The sequence below is a fragment of the Dama dama genome, chromosome 25, assembly GCF_033118175.1.
Source record: "Dama dama isolate Ldn47 chromosome 25, ASM3311817v1, whole genome shotgun sequence".
Taxonomy (NCBI): Eukaryota; Metazoa; Chordata; class Mammalia; order Artiodactyla; family Cervidae; genus Dama; species Dama dama.
This window is the reverse complement of record NC_083705.1, coordinates 46,501,723-46,520,803: the sequence shown is the minus strand read 5'-3', so window position 1 is coordinate 46,520,803 and position 19,081 is coordinate 46,501,723. Positions and strand designations below refer to the sequence as shown.

The following is a 19,081-nucleotide window of genomic DNA, read 5'->3' as shown; positions in this document are numbered from 1 at the left end:
TTAGGGGACACTAAGTTGGGGGAGCTGCATTGGCCTCCCACCCTAAACTCGGGATCCTCAAATATTCTCTGAGTCTCCGAACAAGAAAACGAGCCATTGGCAATGGAGATACCCTAGTCCTAGGTGGACACCTGTCCCATTGAGGAGTCCAGCTTTCACTGGTTGAACCCGCTGGTTCTAGAAGGGAGAGTTGGGAGAGGGGAGGACCAGTGCAGGGGTGGAGAAGGGGCAGCAGAAGGTACAGAGAAGTTCAGATCTGGTAGAATTTGTAACTCCAGAGACTGTTTCCATTGCTCATAGATTTCTTTAGCTCTTATTTTGTCCCTTGGTCTTCATTTAACATCTATAAAGGGTATGATGCCTGGGCATGATGAGGGCAAGGGACCACCCTGGTCTTTTCTCTGACCACTTAGACACTGACCGTGCATTCAAACATTTGGCTTAACAATGTGTGGATGAAGTCATTTCATCTGGATACTTCATGTGAAATCTATATTGTGTCCCTTGGGTAAAGAGCAAATCTCAGGAGTTGTAGCTGTCTGTTATGCTCAAGTTGAGGCCAAAAATACCTGTGGTTTGTGCTTGGATTATAGCCAGACATGTCCCCAAGTGTCCTGTCTGTGTGGAAGTAAAGTCTTGCTCAGGCCTTAAGATGTTCGTTATTGCACATATATCACCCTTTAGGCAATTAATATTCTTTGATTAAATCAAATCTTATTTGTATATGAATCATAAATATGTATACAATGCCAAAGAATGTTCAATCTACTGCACAATTGCACTCATCTCACACGCTAGCAAAGTAATGCTCAAAAAATTCTCCAAGCAAGGCTTCAGCAGTACGTGAACTGAGAACTTACAGATGTTCAACCTGGTTTTAGAAAAGGCAGAGGAACCAGACAGAGATCAAATTGCCAACATCCGTTGGATCATAGGAAAACGCAATAGAATTCCAGAAAAAAACATCTACTCTGCTTCATTGACTACGCTAAAGCCTTTGGCTGTGTGGATCACAACAAACTGTGGAAAATTCTTCAAAAGTTGGGAATACCAGACCACCTGACCTGCCTCCTGAGAATCTGTATGCAGGTCAAGAAGCAACAGTTAGAACCGGACATGGAACAACTGGCTGGTTCTAAATTGAGAAAGGAATACATCAAGGCTGTATCTTGTTACCTTGCTTGTTTAATTTATATGCAGAGTACATCATGTGAAACGCTGGACTGAATGAAGCACAAGCTGGAATCAAGATTGCCAGGAGAAATATCAATAACCTCAGATATGCAGATAACACCACCCTTATGGCAGAAAGTGAAGAGGAACTAAAGAGCCTCTTGATGAAAGTGAAAGAGGAGAGTGAAAAAGCTGGCTTAAAACTCATCAAAAAACTAAGACCATGGCATCTGGTCCCATCACTTCATGGCGAGTAGATAGGGAAACAGTGGAAACAGCGACAGACTTTATTTTTGGGAGTTCCAAAATCATTGCAGATGGTGATTGCAGCCATGAAATGAAAAGACGCTTGCTCCTTAGAAGAAAAGCTATGACAAACCTAGATAGCATGTTAAAAAGCAGAGACATTACCTTGCTGACAAAGGTCTGTCTAGTCAAAGCTATGGTTTTTCTAGTGGTCACGTATGGACGTGAGAATTGGACTATAAAGGAAGCTGAGTGCTGAAGAATTGATTCTTTTGAACTGTGGTGTTGGAGAAGACTCTTGAGAGTCCCTTGGAGTGCAAGGAGATCCAACCAGTTAATCCTAAAGGAAATCAGTCCTGAATATTCATTGGAAGGACTGATGCCAAAGCTGAAGCTTCAATACTTTGGCTACCTGATGCAAAGAACTGACTCATTGGAAAAGACCCTGATGCCGGGAAAGACTGAAGGCAGGAGGAGAAGGGGATGACAGGATGAGATGGTTGGATGGCATCACCGACTCGATGGACGTGAGTTTGAGCAAGCTCTGGGAGTTGGTGATGGACAGGGAAGCCTGGCATGCTGCAGTCCATGGGGGTCGCAAAGAGTCAGACACAACTGAGTGACGGAACTGAACTGATATGAGCTTACTGTTCAAAGAGGCCTTACTTTGAACATGCTTATGAATAAAACCATACTTTAAATGCTTTGTATAACTATAAAGTTCATGTACCATAACAAGTTTGCTTTTTGGGAGTTCCTGCTTTTAAAAGAGACTTAAAGCCCAGAGTTTCCAGTCTCAGTGCCACCAGACTGAGGTCTGTCCCTCTGCTTCATGTGGCCCACCACGCCACCCTCTGTGTTCTGCCTGGGTTTCTCCAGTGCAGTGAGCATATCATAGGAGCAGGACTGTACAGTGGAAAAGATCCAGAGGTCTGGGGTTTGAATCCTGATTCTCCACTTTTTCTGGCCTTGTGAGTTTGGCCAGTATATGTATGTTTGCTGATCATCCGTTTTCTCATCAGTAAAATGAGGATAATAATAGCAACCTGATTGGATGGTGTGTGAATTTCCTAGAACTGCCATGAACTGCCATAAACCAAGCGGCTTAAAACAACAAATGTGTTCTCTCTCAGATCTGGAGGCTAGAAGCCCAGATCTGTGGGTTTCTACAGCAGATCTGGTAGATCTGTAATTAAGGTGTCAACAGGCCCATACTCCCTCCAAAGACTCTAGGAGAGAATTCTTACCTCTTCTAGATTCTGATGGTTGCCAACATTCTTTGTTTAATGGCATCAGTCCAGCCTCTGTCTCTGTCATCACATGGCCTTCTTCCTGTTTCCTCCATGTCTTCCTCTCTCTCTCCTTGTAGAGACACCAGTCAGGAGCTTGAAACCTGCAAAAACCCTCTTTCAAAAGAAGGTCAGGACTTCCCTGGTGGTCTAGTGGATAGGAGTCCATTGCCTGCCAATGCCCGGCACATGAGTTCAATCCCTAGTCTGGGAAGATTCCATATGCCAAGGGGCAACTAAGTCTGTATGCCACAATTACAGAACCCGTACCACAAACTACTGAAGCCCACACACCTAGAGTCTGTGCTCCACAAGAAGACGAGCCACAGCAATGAGAAGCCCGTGCATCACAATGAAGAGTATCCCTTGCTCGCCGCAACTAGCGAAAGCCCGCACACAGCAACAAAGACCCAGTGCAACCAAAAAAAGTTAAAAAACTAAAGCTTAAATAATTGTCACAGTCTAGGGTTGGGCGGGGGGACATGGATTTTGTAGGGACACTATTCAAGCCAGTACAGGTGCTTAGACTGAAATGAAAGCAATTCTTTAGAGCAACCAGGAGGGACTAATATGTAGTAGAAACTCAGTAAGTCCCAGGAAGCCATTTCTTTAAAATATAGACCTGATCCCTTTGCCCTACAGCCTCATCACTCCTTTCCCTTTTTGGTTATGCTGGGCCACCCTCATCTCACTTCCTCACCATCTTTTGGGGGCTGTTTCTCCGGGAATCTGGTTACCAGCTTCTATTTTTCCTTTCTGCCATCATGGTGGAAACTCTGACATTTATCTAAATGACCCACCCAATAACCTGCCTCTGGTCGATAGCACTGTGCCCTGGACCTTACCCTTATCTGCCCCGATCCCACGGTCATTTCAAATACCTGTTCACTGGCACCTCCCGTCCTCTTGACCCTGGAATCTCTGCTTTCTCTGTCTTCCCAGTCTCCAGGCATGGATCAAGCTACCCACCCTCTGCTCCCATGCTACCTAATGCTTCTGGTGAAAAATCATACGACTCCACTAAATGCTTTCTTTATGGAGTTATAATTCCTACTCTCAGCTGGACCTTCAGGGCTGCTTGAAAACCCCTTTACTCATTTCAAGTGGGTTTCCTCTCTCATTCCCCCAGGAGCTAGTGGGAACATTTGCTACTGGGAACATTTTTCAAGCTGCTTAGCCCCCCACTGACTCAGCCTCCTTTACCGCCTGCCTCCCCGAGCAAACAAAAGCTGTAAAACATGAACTGACGTCTTCTTGACGACTGTGGCTCTGATCACCTTCCTCTTCTGCCCTTCTGTCTTAACACGCCTCTAATGCACAGATCAGCCTTCTGCCTGAGTTGAATCCTCTCTTCTGCCCCCTTCAACCTTATGTTTTTCATTCCTCCTTTCTCCACGGACCTCTGTGCTTGCCTCAGTCTGTAAACAGACTTAAATCTTGCTCATCCTGAAAAGTGCATCCATTTTCTTTAAATTGAACTGCGTTTAGCTTTCTTCTCTTGAGAGGACCAAGAATACATGTTTCTTAGCTTCTCTGTGCCGATTCCTCATCTGTAAAGTGAACTCAGGATGGTACTTGCCTCATAGGGTTATTCTTAATATTAAATTGTATTTATATTCTTAGGTCATGTTGTTGAAAACTGAAAGTGTTAGTTGCTCAGTTGTGTCCGACTCTATGTGATCCTGTGGACTGTAACCCATTGGGTTCCTCTGTCCATGGGATTCTCCAGGTAAGAATACTGGAGTGGGTAGCCATTCTCTTCTCCAGGGGATCTTCCTGATCCAGGGATTGAACCCAGGTCTGTCCCATTGCAGGCAGATTCTTTACCATCTGAGCCACCAGGGAAGCATTTATGTAATATTATGTAACATTGTATGTAATTGCAATTATGTAATATTAAGCAGGAACTATAGTACAGTTCTTAGAACTATATGGTTTTGGCTGTTTAGGGTAGTAATAGTATCCCCTGTGGGCTTTGATAGGATTCAGTTCACATCACTGGCTGAGCACTGACAGATGATGTAGTAGTTACTGTGTATGTTTCTATCCTCAGAAGTATGTCAGTTTCTTCAGGGTCAACAATACTTCATGTCCATCTTTTTATCCCTAGGGCTTTGCATAGTAATGCACACAGACACACACACTGGGTTGATGTATGTTAATAAAACAAATGAGTGCCAGAGCCTAAATGAATTCGATGGAACCATCTTCAGGGTCAATATTACTTCATATCTGTCTTTTCATCCCTAGGGCTTTGCATAGTAGCATTCACACACACATACACACACACACACACACTGGGTTGATAAATGTAAATAAAATAAATGAGTGCTTGAGCCCAATTGAATTGGATGGAACCATTTTTCTCCCTGAAGGGTAAAATTGGTTTGACCTGTTTCCAAGCTTTTGTCTGTTCCCATGAGACTGTTTTTACCTCATGTGACGTGATTTTGACGTATAGAATAATGTTTTTAACACTGGCCAGCATAGTCAGAGGAAGGCATTTGATAGGAGCATGGAGCCTTTATATATCTTTGGGGCTAAGACAAAGGCATCAAACGAGGAGGGGTTAATCAGTACCGGCTCCCGAAGTAAGAGGAAGAAAAACAAAGCTGGTGAAGGACCAGCTCTGAAGTGAGCCCCTACCATCTGGCAGCAGTGGGCCAGGGGCCAAGGCTTTATGACAAACAAGACAGATGCTGGCCATTGGCCGGCCGTTGGCCATTGGACTGGATTGAACTCATAGTCCAGTGAGAGTTGACAGACCTTTAAAGACATTTTAGGAATACTGTTTAATTAGAGTTGTGCCAAATGCTATGGAAGAGGAGGACAGGAGAGCCCAGCAAGGGGAAGTGACCTGGTCCAGTGATGAGCAGTGAGTGAGGGGCAGGGAGAAGTGAATAGGGTGGTCTGTGAAGTGGGTTGGGTGGGGGGACCAGCCTGTTTCTGGATGGAGGTGTTTATGATAATGTGTTATATCCATGTCATAGCATGCATCGTTTATGTGGAATCACATAACACAGTCTGTTAAAGGGAAGCTGACAGATTTCAGAGTGATTTGCAGACACACCATAGCCTGCATGTGTGAATAATCTGACATAAAAGTGTGGGGAGAGGGAAACTCATTTTAGATGAACTTATGTTTTGGTCCGAAGTAGCTAACATTATATAGAAGGCTTTTTATGATGCTGCTGGGCTTGTTAGACAGGAGGATGGTGAGATTTTAAAGTCCTGGTGTATTAGTAATTTTCTGGGTTTTCCATGGATGCTAAAAAGGACAGACTTGTAAGGCCTCACTTGGATCAGCTCACTATTTACACTCTCATCTAAATACATCTTGCATTTTTCAATTGTTGTGTCTTCTCTCCATTAATGTAAATATTGCTCATTACAGAGTCTAGTTTATCATCCAGTCAAATAGCCTTCCCGCCCCAGCTGAAAGTTGTCCCTCTCTTTTATTGGACTGATTTCCAATTTTACTCCCTTTTTCACTCTGATGTCTTGTTTTATATTGTTGGCATATTTCTCATATTGCTATATTTTGTCTCAATATGTAGAAAATTCAGTAAAGACTATGCCAATCATGTAAAAAAGTTTGAATGATTTAAAGAACAAATGCATGAATGTAAGATCTGTAGACTGGGGAAGATCCCCTGGAGAAGGAAATGGCTACTCACTCCAGTATTCTTGCCTAGAGAATTCCATGGATAGAGAAGCTTGGCAGGCTGCAGTCCGTAGGGTCGCAAAGAGTCGGATACCACTGAATGACTAAGCACCTTAGAACACCTAGAAGGTAGATATCTAATAATTACTGGCTGGTACAGTCAATAGGGAAAAATACCATCTGGCTTGAAGTGTGTCAGCTTCTTGTCCTCTTTCTTAAAATGAGAGCTATGTGTTCTTTTTTTCTCCCCGGATGGTATGAATCTGAGGCCTTCCCAGTGGTGAAAATGGTGTCTCCTTTGTCTAATGTTCATTTTAGCCTAACTGATTGTTTTGGCAAAACAGTCTCCTTTCCATAAACTAGAGAGAGAAATGCTGTCTTTCCAAAGATAATCTCTCAGATAGACCTCTCCAGATGGCTGTTCAAGCTCCATCCAACAGGAGCTATGCAAGTGTTTGATCCTTAGGGTTTTCAGCATTTTTCCCAAAGGAAGTCTAAGAAACTTTCTCTTCCTGGATCACTCTGTGCCACTGGATTATTTTGGTTTGGACTGGTATATTCCAAAACTCAAACCTGCCCACTAGCCCGCTGCCTGTGACCACTCAGTTTCCACTGGTTTTTCAGTTCCCAGTGATTAAACCAAAATAAAAGAAGGTGATGCCATGTCTGGCCAGGGGCAGACGCTGCCAGTTGCCAAAGCCCTGTGTTCATCACGCGGTTGACAGGATCTCTGCTATCCTGGCAGGAGGCATGCTAGACTTTCAAAAGGCCAAGCGTGAAGGAAAAGCTCTTAAGTAAGTGAGTGTCATTTGGAAATGATTTGATGAATAGGACAGTTACAGGCCAGCCATTGAAAATCCCCTATGTGATATATTAGCAGGAATGTTTGGAGCCCACATGGAAGGTAAGGTCTGCCTTTCCCACATGCTGCCCTTCATAGCTGACACATTACACATGTCTCCGGAGCGTAACATATGGCTTCCTGAACTTGCAAATGGGGCCCAGCATGCTCTGTTGAAATAGTGTCTGTTTAAACAGTCTCCTGGAGAAGTGAGCCACAGTCACTAAAATAGTTAATTTCATGTCTGCGAATGTCTTCTCTAGAGCCCTTTAAAATGTGTGTGTGTTTTTTTTAAGGAGCATAGTAGAAAATTTGCAAATTTAAGGTGTTGACTGCCTTTGAAGGGGTTGTGAACCATGCTTACTAATTTGTACATTTTGAAAGAATCAGAGCATAAACCAAAAATGGAACAGTGCAGATCATCTAATTCAAGCCTAATCATAATCACTGTTTTTATTTTTTTGGTGCCTTATATGTGCCAGGCCCTTTATATTAGGCTGAGCGGTAAAGAATCCACCTGCCAGTGCAGGAGACATGGGTTTGACACCTGGGTTGGGAAGATCCCCTGGAGAAAGGAATGGCTACCCACTCCAGTATTTTTGCTGGAGAAATCCTATGGACAGAGGAGCCTGGCGGGCTACAGTCCATGTGGTCATAATGTGCTGAGCGACTAAACAACTACATTGTATAACCAGGTAGAATTCCTTCCAGCTTATTGATAGGAATAGAGAGACTCAGATGTGAATAACCTGCTCCATACCACCTACATGGGAGGTTTTGGTGCTGGAATTTCGACTTAGAAGCACTAAAAATATGAAGCATGTCTTTCTCTATGCCAGGAATTCTTAATTTGGGCTTGTGGATGGGCTGGGGTTAGGGATTTAAGCTGGAGAACCCTCTTTTGACTGCGAACGTTTGTGTGTTTGTGCATTATTCTGAGTAAAGTCCATATGTTTATCAGATTCTCCTGGAGGTTTGTGTGGCCTCCTAACAACTGTATTTTGACAGCAGGCTCCATTCAGTGTAGAGACAAGAAGACATCAAGTAAGAATGCAAACCTTCCAAAGGCATTTGATCTGGTGTTGGTATGACCAGAAAATGAACCACAAGTCTTCTTTCTAAACTCTGTGTGTGTGTGTGTGTGTGTGTGTGTGTGTGTGAAATAAATCACATATAGAGAAAAGTGCAATAAATGAGAATGTAGCCTTTAGTGAACATCTCTGCATGCTGCATGCTGTGTCGCTTCAGTTGTGTCTGACTGTGATCCCATGGACTATTGCCCACCAGTCTCCTCTGTTCATGGGATTCTCCAGACAAAAATACTGGAGTGAATTGCCATGCCCTCCTCCGGGGAATCTTTCTGACCCAGGGATCAAACCCGTGTGTCTCGCGTATCTTACATCTCCTGCATTGACAGACGGGTTCTCTACCACTATCATCGGCAAGAGGCACTATAACCAGGTCAGGAAATTGAGCCAGACTCTAGAAGATGTCCCTTTCTGATCAGATGCCATGCCTCTACCCAAACTACTATCCTGACTTCTATGGTAACCTTGTGCTTTTCTTTATGGTTTTACCATCTTTATGTATATGTACCGTTAAACAATATGGATCCTTTTTTCCTATTTTTATCTTTATACACGCACAGTCATACTGTTGTGTTCTTTGGTGTCTTGCTTAGTTAGTTAGTGAAAGTTACTCAGTTGTGCCTGACTCTTTGTGACCCCAAGGACTATCCAGCCCATGGAATTCTCCAGGCCAGAATACTAGAGTGGGTAGCCTTTTCCAGGAGATCTTCCCAACCCAGGGATCTAAGCCAGGTCTCCCGCACTGCAGGCAGAATTTTACCAGCTGAGCCCCAAGGGAAGTTACTTTCACCAATATTGTTTTAGCTGTCTGTCCATGTTGTTGCATGCAGTTGTAATTCATTCACTTTCATTGCAGTGTTGTATTCCATTGCTTGGTTATATTGAAATTTATTCATCTTCTGTTATTGGATATTTGATTATTTGTAAATTTTGCCTATTATGAGCAATGCTTTCGTTAACATTTTATTCATGTCTTATACATGGGTTCCACATGCAACTCCTAGGGAAAGCCTAGTATATTTATTAAGCTTTTGTAGGAAGTGAAATACTTTCTTTCATGAGACAAAAGTGAAGAATTCTTCTCTTCTCCCATCCCTGTCCTTAATAACACTTTGTGGAGGAAGAAAATTCTTCCAAGTAAATTCTCTGCTTAGCCTTAGCATGTGTTCCGGTTGTTCCCAAATTTGCAATCAGATCCAGTTGAACCTGGATCAGTCCAGGGCTCTCTCCCCAGCCCCACCGCCTAGCTCACTGAGACTGGAACCTCCAGGATGGGGCCTGGGGGGAGTCTGTGTATTTAACCAGTTCCCAGACCATCCCCGTGACTGGGAGACACTGGGTTTACCCTGATGAATTGATGAGGCGTGGATCCTTGGTTGGGAAGAGATTTGGAGGAAGTGTATCTATGATTAAAATCTTGGAAAACTGGCCTTAGAAAGAAAAGTTGAGGGAGCTGGATTTGTTTAGCTTCTGTAAAAAAAAAAAATCTGAAACATGATTAAATAGTTTTTTTTTTGCAAAAGGATGAAAGAGTTTTAGAAATGAAAAAAACATTTCCCAAGTCAGAGACTGTGGAAGAAACTCCTACTAAAATCAGCAGATACTGAGCATTTACTCGGCACCGTGGGGGTAAGAAATAAAGGCTGTTGTCAGTGCCTTGAGGGAGCTGGAGACAAAATGAGTACATGCTGAGCTGGCGCACAAAAGCCAGGACGTGATATTTCATCCAGTCTAGACTACAGGCTTCAGTGGAGGTGAGTGGGCGGGCCCTTGGGAGGAGAAGCCGAGAGAGGTCACCGGGAAAGGCTGGAAGTGCCTGCAGGGTGTGCGCTGGGCTTTAGAAGGCTGCCCCTCTGTGGGCGGAGGGATGGGTTGACTGCACTCTGAAGCAGTGATGTCCATTTATTTTTTATTGTGATACCCCAATAAGAAATATATTTTATATCACTACCCACTACATACTTAAAAGTTTCATGGAATGTTTAGCCTTATTACATATTATACATGTGATGCTTAAAATTTCTTCATATATATATATATATATATATATATATATATATATATATATTTTTTTTTAATGTTTGAGTAACCCAATACGAGGTTGAGAACACTGTTCTAAGGGGGCCGGGAACCCAGTGTGAGGCAGAGCTGAGTCTGCCCTGAGCCTACCTTATTGGGATTGCCAATCAGGGAGAGGGGTTCCATGGAAAGTGGTGAGAGAGGACTTGCTGATGTGATGGTGGGCTCCCGAAATCTTCCTCGATTCCAGAATGTGAGTGAATTACTTTGGAATGTTATGGCAAAAGTTCACACTTTACCTATCATGGGTGTTGAGCCAATAGACACAACCAAGCCAGAGATCTGGAGAAGGAAGGATTAATTATTGAAGCAAGTAAGGGAACACTGGGAATCTCACCCAAACCAGTGCCTCCCCAACAGCAAAATGGGGGAAATTTTAAGCTAAGGGTACATCCATATTCCACTGGAAAAGACCCTGATGCTGGGAAAGACTGAGAGCAGGAGGAGAAAAGGACAGCAGAGGACCAGATGATTGGATGGCATCACTGACTTAGGAATTTGAGCAAACTTCAGGAGATAGTGGAGGACAGAGGAGCCTGGCATGCTGCAGTCCATGGAGTCACAAAGAATTGGACATGACCTAATGACTGAACAACAACATTCATATTCCTGCAGGGGCTTGAGCAGAGGAGAACTCAGCATAGAATTGGGGTATAAAGATAACAGAATCCAAGCTTTAGTTAATTGAAGTCAGGAGGTTCAACATCATCATTCCATCCTCCACCTGGGTGGGGGACTTAGTTCCTGCAGGTATGTGAGGCAGTTAGTTGCTCAGTCGTGTCTGACTCTTTGCCACCCCATGGACTATAGCCCGCCAGCCTCCTCTGTCCGTGGACTTCTCCAGGCAAGAGTACTGGAATGGGTAGCCATTCCCTTCTCAACCCAGGTCTCCCGCATTGCAGGCAGATTTACCGTCTGAGCCACCAGGGAAGCCCTTCTCAAAGATGTATTGTTGTTATTATGTCTGTCCCCTGAGGAGGAACTAGGACTCTGTCACTGCACTATCGTTTGCCTTTTTCTGTTTCTGCAATCCTTGTTTTCCCTGATTACTGAGACTTGTTCAAGGGCAAGCACTGTGGCCAGACTCAGATCACAAAATGGCTTAGGACAGAGGGGCTTCTCTTTTGTCAAGAAAGCCATCCCTGGATTTCTTTCTCCAGGGATCCCCTAACCTATCTGCTTACAATACCAGATAGGAGAGTAGGGTGTCCTTCATATGAAGAAAGTTTTCCAACTTTCCTGACAAAAATTGGGTGTCCAACAATTCAGTTCAGTTCTGACACTAATGCTCTGGAGTTAACATCTGATTCCACAGGCTAAAGCGCTCAGTCCCACAGGATTGCCCCCACTTCAGATGCCGGTTTCAAGTCCTCAGCCAACCATATGTCTCACTGACCAGCTGTAAAGTCCAAGGGTTCCCACAGCCCCTTTTTCCAGGTTTGATAATTCACTAGAAATACCAGACAGAACCCAGGAAGGCACTTCACTTTCTAGTGTCAGTTTTATTATACATGATACAATTCAGAAATAGCCAGAGAGAAGAAATGCTTGGGGCAAGGTATGGAGTGTGTGCACATGTGTGTGGGCGCCCAACTCTCCATGGCTTCTGCAGCAAAACCATGCTCCCAGTACCTTTGTAACTGAGCAGGACGCCGTGGGGCCTCCCAGGACAGACGCCCCCCCCCCCCCCCCGCCCCATATTCTCTGCTGTGGGTCCCCTCTGAAGTACCTAAATAATAGTATCTCATACACATTTCCTGAGTTTTTCAGATGCTCGAAAACCACAACTAAATGGAAGAACTACTTGATGATTAGGAGCACAGAGCCCCCAGACCTTCTGGCCCCTAAGAACAGATGCTGTTCACCACCCATCAACCACTCAGAGAGTTGTGCAGGAGCTGATCACATACCCTGGGACACCCCTCCCTCACCTGACCTTTAGAAATGCTTTGCTGAAACCTTCAGGGAGTTCAGAGTTTTGGGGGGGGCGGGGGGCATGAGCCACCCTTTCTCCTTGTATCGCCCTGCAATAAACCTTTCTCTGTGCCAGATTCCAACATCTCAGTTTCTTGGGCCTCACTGTGTGTCGGGCACAGGAATGTGTGTCCAGTAACATGCACATGTAACTAATTTTAGGGAGCCCCTGCAATCAGATGTTTCTCCACCAAGAGTCGAGTGCCTTAGTTGCACTGAGAAGGAAAATCCTTTCATGTGGCCTTTCTTTCCTTAAGTACTTTCAATCATGTCCTCTGAGATTTAATATCCTTTTGATCTTCCCAATCCAGTTTTAATTGGGTCAGTTTAAGTTAGGGAAGGATTTTAAAAGACAGCACTAATAATGGAGCAGTTAGGATGATGTAGATAGGAATAACTGGTTGGAAATGTGCTTCAGTAAACGTTTTTTTGTTTTGTTGTGGCTTGTAAAATGCAGTCTGGAGGGAAGTAAGCTGCAATCCATTTCTCTTAGTGTTTGCTACATTTTGTCATTAAGTAAAGCCTGCAATTCTACTGACAAACACTTGTGCCTTGGGCAATGTATTTGTTCTGTTCCCCTTCAGTAGGAAGCCTGATTTGTTTTTTTAAGTAATTTTTTAAGACATGTGAATTTATATTATTAATTTTTTGGCCATGCCATGTGGCATGTGGGATCCTAGTTCTCTGACCAGGGATCAAACCCATGCCCCCTGCCTTGAAAGAGTGGAATCTTAACCACTAGACCACCATGGAAGTCTCAGGAAACTTGATTTGTAATAAAAGATAAAACCAGTGTCTTCTCTGTGAGTAAATTGTAGGAGAATGGTGGATAATTTGGCCTAGACACGTTCTTTCTTTGCTAAACAATGTTTAGAGAGCCTTTGTGTAGAGCTTCACTGTTCTATGTGATATCTACTAGCTACTGGCACTTGATATCTAAAATTAAATTTTGAAATTCAGTTCCTCAGTCTCACTGGCCACATTTTCAGTGCTCAATAGCCACATGTGGCTAATGCGAGATTGGTGGTTGAGGCCAGATAATTGTTTGTTGGGGGAAGAGGGGTATCCCGAGCATGTAAGGTGTTTAGCATCACCCCAGCTACCTACCAGATGCTGGTAGGACTCCCTAGTCATGACAATCAAAACTACATGTCAGGATTGCCAAATGTCCCTTGAGGGCCAGTCACCCCTGGTTGAGAATCACTGGCCCAGTGGCTACAGTTTTGGGACAGTTGCAGATGTAGAACATTGCCATCATCATAGACTATGCAATTCCAGAATAATTCTTAGCAGAGTTTGGCTTTGGACATTTTCTAGATTAAACCTTTTAAGTTTTAGAGCAAGGACAGTGATTGTTCAGTTCAAAGCCTTGGGAAACTGAGACATACACAGGTGTTTTTTTGTTTGTTTGTTTTTTGTTTTTTTCAGGTGACTCAATATCTGAAGCATGTAAGTACCCCTGTGGTGTTCTGGACTTCATGCAGCCTAGAGGACAGATGTATGATTTTCATTCAGACCTACTTCCCCTCTCTCTGTGTTCTTGGACTCAGTGATGGCAAGGAGAAGGAGGACTTCCCTTTCATGGGGAAAGGAGAATGTCCTGAGAAATGGAAGATATCCAGCCCTGAGACTCTCAGAGAAGCAAACTTCTGACTTAAGCCCTGGGTTACCTCTTCCGTGGCCTGTGGCTTTCTCGAAAGCCCTGCCTCTAGGCTAGGGTTGGAGGGAGTGCTGGGGCCATCTGCTGGCCCCACCCTTGCTCTATGAGAGGCACAGTGTTACTGAGTTTTCTGGTTCCATGAGTGCAGAGAGATGCAAATTGTCCTGAGCCCATGGAAGTCTGCAGTCCTTTAAAAGATTCCCTCTTGTTACTTTTAAATCTCCAGTGTCTCCTCTACATTTTCCTGGAAGTGGTCCAGGGCAGAGTCTTTAACATGAATTGCCTGGTGATTCTTATTTTCAGGGTCACAGGGAAGCAGCCAGCCCTAGAGACCTGTCTGTAGAAAGTGCTGGGGAGAGAGGAAGATTCCCTTTCAGGGCAGAGGTGTCCATCCCTGGAGGCGCCAGAAAGTAGGCTTAGCAGGGGTGCGGTGGGGGTGTGTCTGGAAAGCAGGCTGGGCTTGCAGTTTCCCAGGGTCTCTTCCTCCTCTGTGAACCCTACGTGCCTCACACACCTCCTGTTGACTCTTCTGCCATCACGAGTTTGTTCTCCATTCTAAAATCTTCAGTGGCTCACCGCTGCCCTTCCACGTTGGACACTTCTTAGTACTCAAGGCTCTTTTTGCTCTGATATCAAGATCTTCTCTATCCCTTAACAAGATTCTTGTGCCGCCGAAAGCTTTCCTGTTACTGCCATTTGCAGAATTATTCTCTCAGGGCTGAGGGTCCGTGGTGGTGGGCACTTTGCTCAGGGCCATTTGATGTGTAATAGCTCGTTCAGGAGGAAGTTTTGTTTCTGGTGAGATTCTGCTGAGTTGGAAGCCTAGACAACTACTTTAAACCAGCATACGACTCAAAACTGCAGTAAACTGGCCAGGAGCAGTGACAGTGAAAGCAGACGGGGTGTCGCGTGTGTAAATCCTCAGGCTGCCTTGGGCTGGTGGCCGGTTGGTCCTGTCCCCTTATGGGTCCAGTGAGCTGTGGACCAGGTCAAAGGTCAGTGTTCTGCGGTGCCAGCTGTCAAGTTTAGCCGCAAATAAGCTAATGTGTAAACTGGCCTCTTGGTCTTTGAAAGTTGCTTCATCTTCCCCATTTCAGTTGAAAGAAGTTGCTTTGTTTCAGAGTTTGGGGACCGGCCGCTATTTCATTGAACTGTGGATGTTTTCTTTTGGGAAACCAGTCCTTTTGGGTGTCTCCATGGTGAAGGGAAAGGTATTTTTAAAGTTGCCCACTGCGGGGCAGGTTCTCCTTTGAGTGACGGGGAGGGTGGAGAGCCGGGAGGTTCGGGATCCTGGTGGCAGGATAGCCATGGCTGCTCTCGCTTACTGGCTCTGCGTGTCCGCTTTGCCCCACAGACCAACGAGTGGAACAAGAATGATGACCGACTGCTGCAGGCCGTGGAGAATGGAGACGCCGAGAAGGTGGCCTCGCTGCTGGGCAAGAAGGGGGCCAGCGCCACCAAGCATGACAGTGAGGGCAAGACCGCGTAAGTTAAAGAGATTGGCTTCTGACAGCTGCTTCTGGGTTCTCAGCTTGTTCTCTGAAGTTCTCAGGGTCCCTGGGGAAACTTTGCAAGTGCATCTAGTACTACCCCCACCACCCACCGCTTGTTAAAATATGTAAGAGGATATTTTCGTCTAGTTCCTGTCTCTCCAAGTTCCAAGTTTGAGTTTTGCCTTGAATGGTTACATTTGTTCCTGGCGTAACCACAGATTTTGCCAGAGAACAAATAGCACCAGCCTTGTAACCAGCTAACTGATAGGTGGGAAATGAATCCGATCCCAGGTTAGAAATAGCGTAAAAGAGAAAGGTTTTTTTTTTCATAATCTTGAAACCTTCCTTATTATTTATAGTATTTGTTGTTCAGTTGCTCAGTGGTGTCTGACTCTGTGACCCCATGGACTGCAGCACGCCAGGCTTCCCCGTCCTTCACCATCTCCCAGAGCTTGCTCAGACTCATGTCCGTTGAGTCAGTGATGCCATCCAACCATCTCACCCTCTGTCCTTCCTTGCTCCAGTCATCTTACAGAGAGGTTATTGACTTTAGATTTCTAATCTGGACTTTTATCAGCTAGGATTGTGTAGTCCTTGCACCTTAATTTCTTCACTGTACAGTGGAGATGACAGTATTCAGCTTCTAGGGTAGTTATGAGAATAAAACAAGATACTGACCTTGGTTGGGTGACCCCAGAAGCAGGCTGTGAGGTGTGGATTTGAGTGTAAGAAGTTTTTATAGCCCATGATCTCAGCAAGTGGACAGTAAGGGAATGAAGCCTCTATAGCATGTTATTGACAGGTTACTGCTATGAGCAACTGAGACTCATTCCCACTGAGGACCTCTGGGAATCTGTCTAGACTTAGAGCAGGGGTTGGCCAACTATGGCTCAACTGTCTGGCTTTATAAATCGGGTTTTGTTGGAACGCAGCCACACCTATTCATCCAGCCTTGTTTGTGGCTGCTTCTGCACTGCAAAGGCAGATTTGAGTCTTAAGACAAGGACTGTGATGCCCACAAAGCCTAACATTTTAACTAGTTTGCTTACCCCAGGTTTAAAGTATGCTTCAGAGTTGTCCCACCCAAGGGGTGAGGAAACTGGGGTATCTATTCCTGGTCTCCTGACACTGCAAGGTTGAGTGTCTTTGCTAGGGGCGATAACGCTCATGGCCAGAACACCTCTAAAAAGATGATGGAGGGGCGCCTGGAGCCATAGATGCCAGGTGTAAAAAGCTGCACAGTGCCCAGCCCACAGTAAGCACTTGATAAAGCCAGCTCCCTTCCTTTCTTGTCCTAGATTAGTGTTGCTCAATTCTGGCAGCTCTGGCATTAGACTCTCCTGGGGTGCTTTTATTTTTTTTCAACTTCGTTTTTGGTCCTGCTGCACCTCTTGTGGGATCTTGGTTCCCCGACCAGGGGTTAAACTCATGTCCCTTGCATTGGAAGGCAGATTCTTAATCACAAGACTGCCAGGGAAGTCCACCCTGGGGTGCTTTTTAAAATATGGATGCCACACCCACCCTGATGTTCTGAATCATTTGGTCTAGGCAGAGGACCAGGAATCCATATTTTAAAAAGTATCCCATGTAGATTCAACCAGAGAGAACCATTCTCCAGAAATTAGATTGAGTGTAGATTGAAGCAGAGGTATCAAGAATAAATGGCAAATTGTCAGGGAAAATTGTCCCATTTTAGTGCTACGCTACGTGCTAAGTTGTTTCACTCGTGTCTGACTCTTGGCGACCCCATGGACTGTAGCCCACCAGGCTCCTCTGTCCGTGGGATTCTCCAGGCAAGAATATGGGAGTGGGTTGCCAGGCCCTCCTCCAGGAGATCTTCCTGACCCAGGGATCAAACCCACATCTCTTATGTCTCTTACATTTGCGGGCATGTTCTTTACCACCAGCGCCACCTGGGAAGCCCCAAATTAACCCCTCTTCCCAGTACCCATTGAAAAGGGTGATCCCATAGAAGAGACCCCAACTCTGTTGATTGGGAGCCACAAGGAAGCTCAAGGGGCTAAGCTTTCTGTAGGAACCAGGCTAGCCAGCACATAAAGAGGAGAGGGTACACGTTCTCACACAGGTCAGGGTCTGGTTCTGTAGGAGATGGGCTTGTCCTTTCGGCCAGCCACCCTAAGTTGAACTGCACCCCCCTCCCCAGTCTCAGCTTGACTTCCTTCTTGGCGGAGGGCTGTCTCAGGTGTGGGCACAAGGCTGTATCCCTGGGAGCCCTGACTTGCTCGTTGGGGCAGTAGGCTGGCTTTGGGTGTTGGCTAATGTTTTGTTGCATCAGTTGCCTACTCAACCTTATGTAACTGTTAGTTCTTACGTCTCTTGCACTCTAGACTATAATTTCCTTGCTAGAAGGGACTGTGACCTTACAGTTCCCAGCTGGAATTATCTAGCCAGCGGCTTGGTTTATAGTTTTCTTTTAAAAATAATTTTATTTATTTTTGGCTGCACAGGATCTTCACTGCTGCACAGGCTTTCTTTAGTTGTGGCGAGCAGAGACCACTTTCTGTTGTGGTTCATGTGCTTTTCATTGTGGTTTGTCTCATGGAGTACAGGCTCTAGATGCATGGGCTCAGAAGTTGTGGCTCACAGACTCAGTAGTTGTGGTACAGGGGCTTAGTTCTTCTGGCATGTGGGATCTTCCCAGACCAGGGTTTGAACCCTGCATTGGCCAATTCTTAACCATTGGACCACCAGGGAAGTCCTATAGTAGATAGTCAATAAATATGTGTTGGATGAGTTAATTAACCTTTTCTTGTGATGCTATATTTGGAGTTCATGTTCTCGGAACTACAGTGGCAGAGACCACCCTCCAAAGCCTGTCCTGAGATTTTTTTGCAGTTTGTATTACTCTGTGTATCACCATACAGCTTTCTAAGCTCCTCCTCATCCCAGTCTGGCTCTGCAGATGTCTGCACAAGACAACCTTTATAGCCACCCCAGAGAAAGGGAAGGGAAGTGCTCGTGATAGTTTTGTCTAAGACAATACTCACTTTAAAAAAAAGAAAGATTAGCAGCTTTGCCATACTTATGATCACCTTGATCAATTTGTGCCTTTTGTTAATAAGATATTCATTATGTATAGAACAGATGGTCACATTTATTTTCTCTTCTCTCTCTTTTTTAATTGTAAAATATGCACATCATAAAACTTAACCAGTTTAACCATTTTAAAGTATCCATTTCAGTGGCATTAAGTACATTCACAGTGTTGTACAACCATCATCATCATCCAGTTCCAGAAATTTTTCATCACCCCAAAAGGAAACCCACACCCATTAAACAGTGACACTCCTTAACTTCCCCTCCCACTCTTCCTGGCGACCACTAATCTGCTCTCTGTCTTTATGAATCAGCCTATTCTAGATATTTCATATAAACGCAATCATACCATACGAGGCCCTTTGTCTCTGGCTTCTTTCAGATTAATGTTTTCAAGGTTCATCCTTATTGTAGCATGAATCAGTTCATTCTGTTCTTTTCAACTAGAAATGCACACAGCAGTTATAAAAAAAAATCACCACCTCCATTTAAAAGATGATAAAACTAAGGTCCATGT

General features: G+C 44.7%; 1 protein-coding gene across 5 annotated transcripts in view; it reads left to right on the top strand.

The window, feature by feature from the left end:
• The window catches only part of RAI14 (retinoic acid induced 14), a 160,980-nt gene that overhangs the window by 82,437 nt on the left and 59,462 nt on the right, over positions 1-19,081 (top strand). For all 5 annotated transcript variants that reach the window (XM_061129246.1, XM_061129245.1, XM_061129241.1 and 2 more), the window contains exon 3: positions 15,369-15,499. In XM_061129246.1, the coding sequence (XP_060985229.1) occupies positions 15,369-15,499 (131 nt within the window). The remainder of the gene's footprint in view (positions 1-15,368; positions 15,500-19,081) is intronic.